We start from the raw sequence: 15,671 nt of genomic DNA on the forward strand, positions 1-15,671 counted from the left end.
ATGGATGTCGCATCTCGACGTAAGCTAGCTCAATCCCAAAAGTACTGCTACAACTGTCTTGCGCTCACACATTCGGTATACGAATGTAAAAGTAAAGTGTCCTGTGACAAATGTGGTAAACGACACCATAGTTTACTGCACTTTACTTCACAAAAACCCACCCCTCCCGATACAAGATCTTATTGGCAACCCAACACTTCTTTAAGTACCATTCCCATACAGTCCACTTCTATTACTCAGCAACAACCATCCATTAGTTCAGGAAAAGATGTTTCATCTGATTCTTCAACTCTTCAAAGTTTTCTGGTAAACCAGAAAAGGAATATTTTGTTAGCAACAGCTTTGGTTAAAATTACTGCTCATAACCAAACATTTCTCCTGAGAGCTTTGATCGACCCTGGTTCTGAAGCTACATACATTTTGCAATCTGTAGTGAACCGATTTAAGCTTTTCACCCGTTCAACCAATGCGTCTATTTGTGGCATTGGAGAAGTTCAAAGTGAATTTTCAACGAGTATGTGTCCTCTCACTCTCGAATCTCGCATCAACCCTGATGTACACATTCCCATTGCAGCTGTTGTTTTGAAAAAGCTGACAGGTAATTTGCCATCGCAGACTGTTGACGCATCAAACTTGGTTGAGCTCAAAAGATTGCGATTGGCAGATCCTAATTTTGATAAACCCGCTTCTATAGATATGTTGATAGGAGCAGATATTTACCCTCTTATTTTATGTGAAGGTATAAAGAGAGAAAAAGACCTTTCTCCAATTGCACAAAATACGGTTTTTGGGTGGATTATTTCAGGCCCATGTAATGAAAACCCAAACAAAACAACCCTTAATACATTTTTTATTAGACTTTTGCTTCTAAAACAAGTTCAAAGGTTTTGGGAACTCGAAGAGGTTCCATATGTCAAACCCTTATCTGATGAAGATAAATTTTGTGAAAAATTGTATGTGGATACCACAACTCGAAATAGAGATGGTCGTTATATAGTGAAACTTCCATTCAAGCCCAACTTTAACGTTTTAGATTTGGGTCTTTCCAGAAATAGTGCAGTTTCTCAGTATCTGCGACAAGAGAAACGTCTTCTTAACGATATGTGTCTGAAAGAAGAATACAACAAAGTTCTAAAGGAATATGTTTCTTTAAAACACATGTCCTTTGTGCCACCATGTAGTTTGAACCTTTCCAGTCCGCACTTTTACCTACCGCATCACGCTGTGGTAAAACCAGATAGCGCTTCGACAAAGGTAAGAGTTGTGTTCAATGCAAGTGCATCTACACACAAAGAAATAAGTCTTAACGACATTCTTTACAGTGGCCCTGCTTTGCAAAACGATTTGCAAACTATTTTGTTAAGATGGCGATTATATCCATATGTTTTCAATAGCGATATTGAAAAGATGTATCGCCAAATATATGTTCACCCGAGTCACCGAAAATTCCAAAGGATTATCTGTCGATCTTTTGAGTCAGAATCAGATTTGGCTGATTTTGAAATCAACCGAGTTACTTTTGGAGTTAACTGTGCTCCATACTTAGCAATCCGAACGTTGCACCAGCTTGCTTTGGACGAAGAAAATAAATATCCCTTAGCAAAAGATTTTTACGTTGATGATGTTTTCTCTGGAGGTTTCAGTCTGGATCTAGTCTTCAAGATTCAGGAAGAATTGAAAGCACTTCTTTTGACTGGCGGATTTAGTTTGAAGAAATGGACCGCTAACCACCCTCGCTTGTTGGAAAACATCCCTAGGGGGGATGTTTTAGATCAACACTTTCTTATGTTCGAAGAGTCTTCACATTCGAAAGTTCTGGGCGTTGGGTGGAATGCGAGGGAAGATTCATTTTATATTCGTTGTGAACTATTTCCTCTACCAGATTCTGTTATGACAAAACGTGAATTGTTTTCAAATATTTCAAAAATATATGACCCTATCGGTTGGCTAGCACCAACAACAATTTTATTAAAAATATTGATGCAAGATGTCTGGAAAGACAAAACAGAGTGGGATGGGCCCATAAAACCCAATCGTGTAGAAACTTGGAAAGAATTTGTGAAATCTTTTCCAATTATAAAAGATATTAAAATCCAAAGATGGATTAATTATACCCCAGATATGTGTGTAGAAATACACGGCTTTTGTGACGCATCTCTCAGTGCGTACGCTGCCACCGTTTACTCAAGGATTTCAGATTCATCTGGAAACGTTTTTAGTTACCTTCTTACCTCAAAAACGAAAGTAGCTCCCCTGAAAGCTATTTCGATACCTCGGCTAGAGCTTTGTGGAGCTCTTTTGCTAACCAAGTTAGTAAACGCTGTACAAAGCAGTCTACGCCTTAAAAACTGTCCTGTCTACCTTTGGACGGACTCGATGATTGTTCTTTATTGGCTTCGTGACTGTCCATCTCGGCTTGAAACCTTTGTCCGAAACCGGGTGTCTAAAGTACAAACTGAAAGTCCTCCAGGTAGCCTTTGGAAACATGTTCCTTCAGAACAAAATCCAGCTGACGTAGCTTCTCGAGGTGTTATGCCTCAAAACTTAATAAATAATACCCAATGGTGGCACGGTCCAAGTTGGTTAAAGTTTTCAAAGGAAACTTGGCCAGTAACAAAAATTCAAGAATGCTCCGATTGGAATCTTGAAATAAAACAAATAAAAAGCTTCGTTGTGCATCAAAATTTCAGTCATGATATTTTGAAAAGATTTTCGTGTTATGCTCGCGCTGTAAAAGTAATAGCCTATTGCTTTAGATTTATCAATCTCGCTTCTCCCAAAAGAAAAAGGTTCTATCCCTATAGATACTTTTCTAAAAATTTAAGAAATCATGAAATAGTTTTTGTTAAAACCCGCCTAGTTATACTAGCACAACGCCTCTATTTTAGTGAAGAGTTCAAAGCTCTTTATAACTCAAAACCATTGAGTAAAAATAGTTCAATTTTGACTCTTAACCCTTCCCTAGACTCTGACTTTATAATTAGAGTAAACGGTCGTTTAACAAATGCAAATTTGAGTTATAACGAAAAATTCCCCATTATTTTGCCATATGCATGTCCATTATCAAAATTGTTGGTTGGATTTGTCCATAAAATTTCCTTACATGGAGGGAACCAGCAAGTTTTATACTTAATGCGAAAAGAGTTTTGGATACCAAAATTAAAAAACTTAATAAAATTCTGTGTAAATCGTTGCATGGTTTGTGTTTTGCACAAAAAGGATCTTCAAACCCAGTTGATGGGAACACTCCCACCAGAAAGGGTAAACTATTCGTTTCCGTTCACCCACGTAGGTTTGGATTTCGCTGGCCCCTTTGAACTAAAGGTTCAGAAGGGTCGGTTCTATCAAGCTATAAAAGGTTATGCTTGTCTCTTTATTTGCCTCTGTACAAAAGCTGTACATTTAGAAGCAGTTGGAAGTCTCTCCACTGACTCGTTTTTGGCAGCTCTCGATAGATTTGTAGGACGAAGGTGTGTGCCCCAACAACTATTTTCCGATAATGGTACTAATTTCGTCGCTGCTAATAAAGTCCTCACTAATGAGCTTCGAAAGGCTTTGGCAGACTCAACCTCGGAAGCTGAAAAAACGTACTTGCCTAGGAATTTGAAATGGAACTTTATCCCACCAGGTTCTCCTCATATGGGCGGCCTTTGGGAGGCCGGAACAAAGTCCTTTAAAACTCATTTTAAGAAAGTTGTTGGAAACTCCAAGCTAACTTTTGAAGAGTTCTCTACATTGCTCGTCAAAATTGAGTCTTGTATGAATTCCCGCCCTATTTCTCCAATAAGTGAAAATCCTTTCGAATCTTTACCCTTAACACCAGGTCATTTCTTAAAAGGTTCACCTTTGCTTTCCTTACCTGAAAGACAAATTGGTGAAAGTACCACCCTAAAGAGTTGGCAAAGAGTTCAACAAATTTTACACTCCTTTTCTAAGCGATGGAAGGAAGAATATTTAACTGATCTTCAGCGAAGAACAAAGTGGAAATTTCCTAAACGTAATGTTGAAATTGGAGACATTGGGGTTGTTCGCAATGAAAATTTGCCACCCATTTAATGGCGTCTTGGAAAAGTTGTGGCTGTTCACCCAGGGAACGATGGAAAGGTACGCGTTGTAACACTTAGGCCCATTTGCTGAAACGAGTCTTAAATATTTATGTGAAACATAAACCCTTAAGTTCTACATTACGGTTTGCACGAACTTCAAACTGTGTCATAAATTCCTCTAAGTTTAACATAACTTAGGGGGAAGAAATAGTAGAACTTAAGCTGTTATGTTCTACCTAGGCACTTTTATTTTATGAAAAAAGCAAGAATGTCGATCAAAAATTGATGTCGGTAGTACAAAGGACATGAATTATTATCAATTTAATAAAAATAAACTTACATTCATTAACTTAAACCATCCACAGATGGTACAATTTACACCACAGTTTTTTGTATGAGGCACTATTTTGCTGTCATATTTCATTGACTAATTTTGACACACCAGCACATTTACACACACACACGAATAATTTTTGTTTAACCAATTAACACTTATTTTTGGCTCAAATATACTTTTTTACACTTTTATTCCGCAAGATAAAGACACAAACTTGAAAATTTAACGATATTGTTGTATATTAATTGCTAAATTGCTCAAAATCTATTTAAATTATTTGACGTTTCTATTGATTTGACTTTTGAATTTGAAGTTCTCAGCGATTTATATCATGAAAGTAAATCATTGCTAGGTTAAACATAAATATTTTTTAGCAACTTAGAATAAACTAAGTAAAACACAAGAGTTATGTTCGACCTAGCTAAGATGAGAATTTATGACTAGTATGAGCAAATGGGCCTTAAAACTCAACAAGGAGATATTCTACGACCAGTAGTGAAATTGTGTCTTTTGCCCACCGATCAAGAATTGTTTCAGGTCTATCATGCAATACAAAGAAAAAAGAATAATATATAATTATTGATATTTATTAAGTTTTTGAGATTTCATATTTTTTATAAATACTTTTATATTGCTGAATGCACAGCACCTTATGAATTTTAACCTTATAAATATTAAGCTTATCAATTTTAATCTTATAAATTTAAACCTTTTAAATTTTTATTTTACAAATTTAAATCTTATGAATTTAAACCTTATGAATTTAAACCTTTAAATTAACTTATTTAAATTGAATTTAAACATTCCTATTAACATGTCTGAGTGAGTAAGGGCACTCTTTAAACAACCCTCGACGTTGGATTTACTAACTTTATTTTTTTTCCTGGGTAGCGAATCGAGGCGCTTCCATAACAAAATACCTCCACCGATGGACTTACTATCAGCATTTCGGATACATGGATTTACTCTTTGCATTTCTGCAAAGGGAGGCCGGAATGTTGACGTCAGTTTTATTAAATTCAAATAATTTGTATTCAAATTCAAATAATGCTTACAAATGTAAAGCATACTTTTAGGCATTTTGTTCTTTACGTAACGCTAATTAAGTTACCATATGTTTTTAATGAAAGGTGTGTTTTTTATTACCACCGGTCTTAACTGGTTATAAAAAACGCCTCGGGGCTTAGCGAGAAAAATTGGCAGCACTGCATACTAAATGTTCCGAAATCAGCTGACACAAAAAAATAAAGTTGTCATATTTTTCGCTTTTGGGGTTTCTTGTTTGTTTTTGAAAAAAAAAGTTTAACTAACTGTTAAATAAATATTTAAAATAATAATTGTCATTCCAAACATCAGTTTTGATGTTTTTAAACAAATTCTAAACAACTTACGAACAAGTTAATTTGGTAGCACAGATTTAAATCTGTTGAAAAAGTTAAGCCCAGAGAATTCTCCGGGCTAAACAACTAAGCCCAAGGGGCTAAAGTGTTGTTCCATTTAACATGTAAATTGCTTAGCCCCGACTGCGTTTTTTTTGTCCAGTTAAGACCGGTGGTAATAAAAAACACACCTGAAGTTGAGTAATCTGTAAACTCTCTATTTTTGTTATTCACCTCTCCGCAAACTAAGTTTGTGTATTCACCACCGTGATAGTCGCTTTGACTTAGCTAAGTTATTATTTTAATTGCTTTTGTAAGTTAGTTCTTAATTTATATTTGAAGAATAAAGACATTTATTAAATAATAGTTCAAAAGGTAAAAAACTGGTTATTGTGTTTTTTTATTTCTCTTGGTACTGCAAAGATTTTATATTACAGCTTATTATTATTTGACCCTGGGATTTATATTGGAATCCCCCCAACAGGATCTCAAGACGAACTTCTCCGTACACTCTTGCTGCTTCTCCTGTGGCGGTCTTCAGACGGTAGCTGTTGGTGTTATGTAGCCATGTCATCTTTACCAAGTGTCTTCGTACAATAGAGGCGGTGGCACCGGTGTCAATTGTAGCCACGTGTTGTTTGCTGTTTATGATTGCATCCACTGTCAGACTTTTGTTGTCTCGTTTAGTCTGTGAGACTTGAATTATGGTTCTTTGGCCATCGATACCAGAAACCAGTTTCTGCCCCTCGAAGTTGGTTCTTACTCGTTTCGAATGGGAATCAAGCTGAGCATGAGTGTTAGTTATATCGCTTACCTGTTGTTGGGCAATATTCCTGTTTCCACAGTGTGTGCAAGCAGTTCTTTTTGGTGGCAATCTGCACTGCCGCTGGAGATGTCCTGTCTTGTTACAGTTCCAGCATCGAGCAGCTCCATCTCGTTGGTTTCTTTGGAATGCGAGTTTTTGACAAGAGCATTCCTCGACTGTAACTTCTCTTACCCGATGAACGCCTTGAGAAGCCTGTTCTGCTGCTTCCATAGTTAGTGCGAACGCTAATGCTTCAGGAAGGGAACGTTTTCCAGCTGTTCGTATAGCTCGCTGAAGATTTATGTCAGATACAGCACGAACAAAGGCTTCTGTCGCAAACTGATTGATAATGTCGTCTCCTGCTGTCGGATATGCCAGATGAGCTAACCTTTCAATATCAGCTTTAAGTTGTTGCAGAATTTCTCCTCTTTTCTGGACTCTTGTATTGAGTTGGACGCGGAAGACCTCCTGCATATGGCCATCTCCAAAGCGTTTTTCAATAACCTGGACAAGAGCGTTAAAGTTACCATTCTTTTCTGGTGGTAAAGTTTGTAACAACTCAGCAGCAGGACCTCTAAGAGCAAGAGTCAGCGCTATACATTTGTCTTCGTCATCCCAGCCATTTGTTGTGGCAGCTGCCTCAAACTGTTTCTTGTAGATCGACCAAGAACTTTGTCCATCAAAGGTTGGTGGATGCATTTCTTTCTTCTTTAAATACTCACCAGAACTTTCTCGCACCTTAATTTTTCGAACCTTGTCCAACTCTTTAGCAATGTCTTGGAATTTCTCTTCGAACTTTGTGTCCATTGCCAACAGCTTTTCTTTGTTTTCTTCGACACGCTCGTCAAGAGCAGTGTTCTTCTTCTCGAAATCAGCAAGCTTTACCTCTTAAATATTCTTCTGTTCTTCTAGAAGGTTCTTTTGCTCATCACGATGTTCTTCTAGATGTTTCTCCATTTTTTCGAGAAGATTCTGTTGTTCACTCTTTGTTCTCAATTTGTTCAAGAAGATTTTTCTGTTCATCCTTCTGTTCATTACGTTGTTCTTCCAATTTGGCAAGGAGAACAGCCACCATGGCCGACATATCGGAACTAGTACTTACTTGTTTTTCTGTCATTTCAACTTCGAATTGAAATGTATCCAAATTTTCGTTCTTCTGGGTTAAATAATCCTGCAGACGAATAATGAGGTCATTTTTCGATCCTCGCTTAGTTAATTCCGCTTTAAGCTCAGTCAAACTTAACTGATTTAATGTTTTACCCATTTTAACTTTTTAAAACGCGAGCACTTTTACTTATTTCAAAATGTTTTACACTTTGTTTATTGTTAAAACACACGCGCACTTTTTATTTTATTCGCGAAATTATCTGATTCGCACAAATAAATAAGTTTTATTCCACTTTTCTGACACCAATGTAATGTTTTATTCCGGGTTCACAATAAAACTTATTTAATTTCCACTCATATTTCCGTTCAAATAAGAACACACTTTATTTCAACTCAATTAACTTTTATTATTCGCTCAAACAAATACACTTTTAAATCTTTTTATTTACTACATTGTACTTTGTACTGTACTCTTTCGCTTTCAAGATTAAACTGTCTCCGGTCCGTGTCTACGCTGCCCTTTTATACCGGAATTTCGAGATTCGAGAATGTCTTCGAAGGTTCTCGTCTTTGCTTCTCGAAACTTCCTTTCCAGGAGGGGCGCTTCATACTTCCAGTCTAGAGGGATATTATGGGATGTGTTCAGAGGGTAGTTTCTTAATTACTTAAGGTCCGTTCATATTTCTACCTTTGCAATAGTAGGTAGTTTGTTCAGACTTTTATCTTAAAAGTAGTTCTGTAATTCATTGTTACAATATGTTTATAATATAGGTATCTTTTGATTTTCTGAAAAAAAATTGTGGGGGGGGGTAAACACCCAAACATAAACAAAAAATACCAAGACTGGAAACTCGGCGGTCAACTGACGACGTTTGCCTACAAGCTGCGAGGTGTGTTGAATGTCGTACAACCTATCGTTTTATTCGTGTCCGATGTGTGGTGAATGTCGTGAATCTATAAATGTGTGCGTGTTAACGTCATTTACCAACATGGTGGCTTTCACATATATTCAAGCAAACAGGTCCGACCTCTGTCCGAACCCGCTCCGCCTCAGGCGGAGCTGAGTCCGACTTCGGCTCAGAAACGGGTCCGAAGGCGGCTCAAATTAGTATGGAAATTATAATCACCACCGAGCCGATTTTATATTTATTGGTTTTTTCACCACGATTTCTCCTTCGACTTTGTGTTCATACACAAAAAGTTGCAAGTGTGTGAGTGCAACTCCGTTTTGCTCGGTCGGAGGTCGGAGTGTCTTTTCTGAACTCCGTTTTCTTGCTTGAAGGGAGATCATTGTATATATATTTCTATAGTACTATCAATCAAAGAAAATACTTTAAAGACATCTTTTGGTAGATCTGCAATTCAATTTTCTGCATAGGGTTCAAATATAAGATAAACTAGCGATCCGAGCGGTGACGACGCAAAACAGAAAATTCTACTTCATGAGAGTACCATTGTATATATATTTATATATATAGAAATATATATACAATGAGAGTACTATAGGAATATATATACAATGTCAGATAGCTCAATCAAGTTCATACACAAACCAAAATCATGATTATATTCAAAACACAAACCCGTTTGTGAGGGCATCTACTGTTTTAATAGCCCCGTTCCATTCATAGAGGAAGGAATACCTAGAGAGCCGACTTGTACCCCCCTTGCCTAAAACACCCCCAAATTTAATTTCAGATAATTGGTATACATCTCGCTTATTTTTCTCTTGTTTTCCTATTTATGAATACGTGTGAAAGGTACAATGCGTTTAATACCTTCCTTTCGACAGTACCCAGCAAACGCAGAACTACAGACAAAACCGGTGAAATATGTACGTAAAAGAAGTACTTCTTTTCCACTGAAAAAAGATAGGAGCTCGGGAAAAAACTCAGTTATATACTTTCTGTATATAAGAATACGTGAAGCAGCTATCTCTTTCTTGCATGCAAGATGAAATAAGTTTCCACTCCATTAAAAGTACAGAAAAATGTACTTCAAAAGTACATCGGCGAAGCACATCTGGAAGTGCTTCTGATGGTGTTGTGAAGTTGTTTATTTTGTTTATATTGAGTTGTTAATTCTAACTTTTTATTTTATTTATTTAATCCGTTAATAGCCTAACGTTGAGTTTTTTGTTGTGTTTATTTATCAATTGATCGATAATAAATGGATTGTATCCATTGAATTGATAGCAGCAATATCTTTTAATAGGTCGTACTCGGTGGCATAGTTTGCATTTGAAAGTGGTAGTTTACATAGGCGATTTACCATCGAATGAAAGGCATCGAGTTTATGTTGAATCGGACTGTATGAGTCGTTAGTGATGTATCTGTTTGTTGTTGTTGGTTTCCTGTATATGGCAAATTAAATTCGTCCGTTTTTTCTTGACAGGGTTATAAGTCTTATAAGTTAAGCTTTTGGTTTTCTTCAGATTCATAGGTGAAGCTTATGGAATCGAACTCTGAATTTAGGGTATTTAATACGAAATCAATTTCACGTCTTTTTATCACCGCAAAAACATCATCTACATAACGAAACCAAATTCTAGGGACCATGAGACATACATACTTTAGCTGTTTTTAAATATGTATGTATTTAAATATGTATGTATTGTTTCCGTCTATCTCAAACTTTTCAAGATGTTTTTGAAGGGCAGTTATGGCTTCAGGGATAGGAATACTTGGGAACAGGGCTTCGACATCGATTGAAATCATAATTTCGTCTTCTTCAATTAAGATGTTCTTAGTTTTTTCTACGAAATCGAAAGTATTCTTAACTGAAAAACTTTGTAATGGACATTTTTTGATATCATTTACAAGCCATGTAGATATTTTAACGGAGTGTGAATTTATATTTGACACAATACAATGCGACACCATTTTATTTCCCGGATATGAACTTTTGGTTGTGGAAACAGCTTCGGTACTTCTGGATTGGATATATTTAATCGCCATTTTGGAGTTTCGAAAACCGAATTTATTTTTTTTATTAACGATTTGGACTCTCGAATCATTCCCAGTAGTGGTGTTTTCTTTAAAATTTTGAAATTACTAGTTTATTGAATCACTGACTCTTTCATCGTAATCACTTTTGTTCATTATCACAAGCTTGTTAAGCTATGATTACACGGTCAACGAAATCGGTCAACGCATTGACTCTCTGACGTAAAAATGACGTCACAATCTGTCCCAAAAGTGTCACGTCGTGTGATTGTCAACGAAAACTGCTGTCATTGCGTTAACACACATTTTTGGGTCAACGCATTGACTATTTTCGATGACCGTGTAATCTCTCTGTCAATGCCATTGGGGCGCGTTGACAGGGTTTTAGGACTGGGTGTCATCGCTATGACCCTGTCCCAGCGTTGACGCGGCAGAATAATTCTTAAAATCTCTTAAGAATGTCTGGAAATTATTTGCCATGTTGCCTTCTAGTAAGAGTGGTTCAGATTTATTAAAGTCCTTGATTTCTTCCGTCACGTGTTGAATTTGGATTACAGCTTCTGTATTATCTTGGTTTTTAGTGTCTTCCTTTTTTATTTCTTTTGTTTCTTCTTCGGTCATTTCATTTGTTTATGAATTAAATCTACTAACCGAGTCATTTATTTAATTTATTATATTTCTTTCTGTAATTTTTACATCTGTAGGTTTTTTATCGGCTGCGCCATGATTAATTCTTATACTTCTTTATTAATTCGAGTTTCACTTACAACTAACTTACATACTAATTAACTAACATACTAGAGTGATCAAATGTGTGATCGTCAGAATAGACGCCACCTTACAACAATTATTGAATGTTTTCGCTCTCTTTATAAATTTTAAAACTCGCCACCGAATTCCCTGTTTTTTCTCTCAGGATGTTAGTTTTCATTGTCTATTTGTGAGATCGCCATCGACAAACAGGGTCCTATTTCACCAACTACAAGTTACAAACACAAATTTGTAACTTGTAGATAACAAGTACAAATTTGTACAATGAAATCCTGTTTCACAAAGTACAAAGAAGTAATTATTGAAAAAAAAAAATTACAACTAACTTTTGAAAACCACAAGTTTGTAGAATAACCGTTTCCCCAATCATATTTTTTTCTTGTAAACAACAAGTTTTTCTCACAAACTTGTAAGGCTCGTTTAGTCTTCGCGGTGACCGTCGAGTTTCTTAACTCAGAAGGATAGAGGTTAAAATTGTTTTCAAATAATAGATAAGTTGACATAGAATATGAAAAAAATAGGATTGCTAATGTTAAAACTAGACAACTCTATTTTAAACAAAAAATTGTCAAATGACTGTGATATATTTGTTGTTTCATCAAATAAGAAATTATATGCCATACAAACTTCTAAATACAAAAAATTAGGGGAACAAAAAAAAATTATGATTTTTTTAGGCATTTTCGATAAGCTGTATCTCAGTAAAAAATGATCGCATCATGACAAATCAAAAAGCATGTGAAAGCTACATTTTTCTAGTTTTAGGATTTAAGGCTTGGCCACACTGAAGGGTATGCGGTAGCGGTACGGGTAGCGGTGAGGGTATTGTATGAAAAAAATTCCAAACTGACACATCAACGTTCAGGTGTGGAATTTTTTTAGTACAAATATCGTTACCGCTATACCGCATACCCTCCGGTGTGGCCAAGCCTTTAATGATTAAATATTTTATTTCTAACGGTAAAATAGGTTAATCGTTGGAACTGTTCAAAAACCAACATTTTCAATTTTTTTTTTTGTTTTTACATTTTTTGTGATGAAATGATAATAATTTTTAGAAAGGCTATTTATTTTGCTTCAAAATTATTTTTGTTTCAAAATTCTACGATTTTTTTAGACTACAATATCATTCCTCGAACCAAAAACCATACTTTTGACTTTGACTATCAATATCTCAACAATGGATCACTCCACAGAAAATTTAAGGATACATTTGAAAATTTCATTTAATTCTCTACAAAGAAATTAAGTTTGCTTTGTTAAAAAAAATGTTTTCGTACATTTGATATCAATTTAGAAAAGCTATCAAAATAGGCCTTTTTACAGTTTTTTAGAAAATGTGCCGCTATTTCATAACTATGGGTGATAAGATTAAGCTGAGACTTAATTATTATTGAAGCTTAATAGACCTAAAATTAATTTGCAAAGTTTCAGACTTATTCATCAAACATTTTTTCTGTTGTGATGGTTTGAATTTTTGAGATAATTTGTGCCCTTAATTATGAAAGTGAACTAAGTCACTCCTAAAAATGGCATCAAATCTAGCCTAAAAATAATTATTATTTAAGGGGTAAAGTTTATATGAAAGCGAAATTGCAGTAAATAAACTTATTTATTGCTCCTCTAGTGATTTCATAAAAAAAAATATAACTAACTCGTTATAAGAAAATTACTATGTAAGTTTTTCTTCTTACAATGCAAAAAGTGACTTAGTCCACTTTCATAATCATGGGCACATTTAAAACACCACATTTTTGCAGCTGTAAATGACTTCTAATCATTTTTTTATGAGCAAAATCAAATTCTTTTGAGTTTATTTGAACATTTTATTAATAAATACCTTTTAAATCTTGGATAAACCAATCTGTTTGACATCGTTAACTCATTGAGCATTAAATTTAAAAGTCCTTTTAGTTATAAAGCCAAGTTTAAAAAAGGATTTCTATTTATTCAATCTCCGTTAGCGTCAAATGTCATTTCAGTTATTATTTCATTATTATTTTATTTGAAAAAATTTGTTCGTAAAATAAGCTAAGAAATCATTAGCCCTGTTTCATTGGAGGTGGTTGTTTACTCGTGAGTAGAAATCTAGTACAACAACTACACATTCCTATCTCCTCGAGTAGAAGATCATGTGTTAATTCTAGTACTAGAGTACCATAGAGAAAGGAATACCTAGAGACGCGACTTCGGTTGGTTTTTCTCTTCCAACCTACAAGCTGCAATGAGATAAAAACTCCACAGTGCTTATATGTGGTAGTTTTCCCGTGCCATTTAAATGGCACCAACACATTCAACTGTGGAGTTTTGCTCAATACAATAATTTAAGTGCTCATTAGACGAATTAATTCATAAAATAATAATAATAAATTCAAAACACGAACCTTTATTTTTATTTCTGTACAAATTTATCAGTGGCGTAGCTAGCCCTATGGGGGCCCTGTATCCAAATTATTTTGGGGGCCCCTCCCATCTTTATATAATTTTTTGGAAAAAGAAAATTTGAAAGCTGGAATTTTTTAGCAAGTGTCCATCAACTTCTAAAAAAAAAATAACTATCCCATTTTCAAAAATTTCATAGTTAAAACAATTTTTTTTCATTCCAAAATGTTATTTTTAATTTATATTAAAGCTTTTTAGTAAATGCTTTTGTAATAAAACTTCATTGAAATTGAATTATAGTGGCTTGTAGACCAGAGAAAATAATTTTTGCAAGAAAAAAAAATTAGCAGCATATGGGTGGTTGGAAAATTCGATATCTTGGCACTATAGAGGCATTCAGAATGTCAAAGCAAAGACCATTAGAAAAGTTTGAGTGTAAATTCACAAACGCATCACTGCAGAGATGTTTTATGATCATTCCTGTAGCATGTTCATAAATGCAAATAATTAGCATCACTTAAAATTTCAATTATTGTTCATTATTACAAAGTTGGATAAACTGATGCGCAAATATCAAACAAAAAAGCATCAAGAATTTTCTTGATAAGTAGTTGATGCCGACGCGAGTTGGAGTAAAAATGGGGGAAAAGAAAAAGTATTTAATCAAATCCTAAATTGTTTATAAATAAGTTAATTTGATAAAATTCAGGGAATATTTTACCAGCGCACAAATTAAACTACTAAAAGAAACCAGATTAAAATATAAAAGTGAATTTATTGTAGGCAGAAAATCGAAGTCAGTATTGTGGAGGAAAGTTCTGGAGGAGATAAAATGTGTGGCTCCAGATTGTAATAACAACAAAGAGTTTTTATTAGTTGGACGTGATACTCATAAAAACTCTTTGTTGTAATTAAAATCTGGAGCCACACATTTTATCTCCTCCACACTAAGCAAAAAATGTTTTTAAACGTAAAACTTTTTGTCAATCAGCGTCGCATCGTAATCAGCTGAGCAACGATCAGCATCGCAAAAAAGCAGTGATGCTTACGGACATATTATTCACTAGTTTAAAAAATTCATCTGGATGTAAAGAAATTGAAATGTCAAAAATAAATCCAAATCCATGATATTCACTATCACACAGACAAAAAAATAGTCATTTTTAACTATTTTTACCGACTTCCAAAAAGAAGGAGGTATTCAATTCGGCGTTTGTGAATTTATCCTGAGTTTCTGTGTAAAATTTTTTCTCGCCAATATTACTGTCGTTTATGGAAAAATCGATCTTAAAAATCGTATTTTCGAGCTAAATTTTAGTCGAACTAAAACTCCCATACAAGTTATCGATAGTTTGTATGGTAATTTTTAGATAATTTGTATGGGAGCTAAAATTTATCTGGCACAGCGTACCAGGCTTAAAGAACGAAATTCCAAACATTTCACATGGTAACTTTGGTAACTTTTTTGATTGAAAAATAAAATTTTGATAAAACAACATTTAAAATAGGTAAAAAACAAACCCAATTTTTTTTTTTTTAATTTTTCTCAATATTACTGAGGTTATTTAAAAAAAGTTAAAAGTTTTAGATCTTTTTATTATCTGTTTGCGGGCAATTTATTTGTTCCCTTTGATATCCCATTATCCAAAATTTTCTCAACACCCTTATGCTGATAATATTTTTTTCAACTTTAGTTCCTTATACACATATAGACGAACTTGCGAGACCTACTTTTGTGTTGATTACTGGTTGAATTTGTTGTAGGGGAAAAAAAACTATCGACGCGAAGAAACTTAGCCGCGTGTACAAAAAATACTTATCATAACAATTTTAATAATAAAATATTTTAAGTTTATAGATTTTAGTGAATGTTTTTGCACGCTTCTTGTGCTCTGTGTC

At 34.6% G+C, this 15,671-nt stretch overlaps 1 protein-coding gene across 1 annotated transcript; it reads left to right on the top strand.

Annotated features, from left to right (window-relative positions):
- Nucleotides 1-4,056, top strand: LOC129906627 (uncharacterized). Its single transcript, XM_055982450.1, has one exon. The coding sequence runs from the start codon at nucleotides 1-3 to the stop codon at nucleotides 4,054-4,056; it is 4,056 nt and encodes a 1,351-aa protein (XP_055838425.1).
- The last annotated feature ends 11,615 nt before the right edge of the window (nucleotides 4,057-15,671 follow it).

Source organism: Episyrphus balteatus, chromosome 1 (genome assembly GCF_945859705.1).
Source record: "Episyrphus balteatus chromosome 1, idEpiBalt1.1, whole genome shotgun sequence".
Classification (NCBI taxonomy): Eukaryota; Metazoa; Arthropoda; class Insecta; order Diptera; family Syrphidae; genus Episyrphus; species Episyrphus balteatus.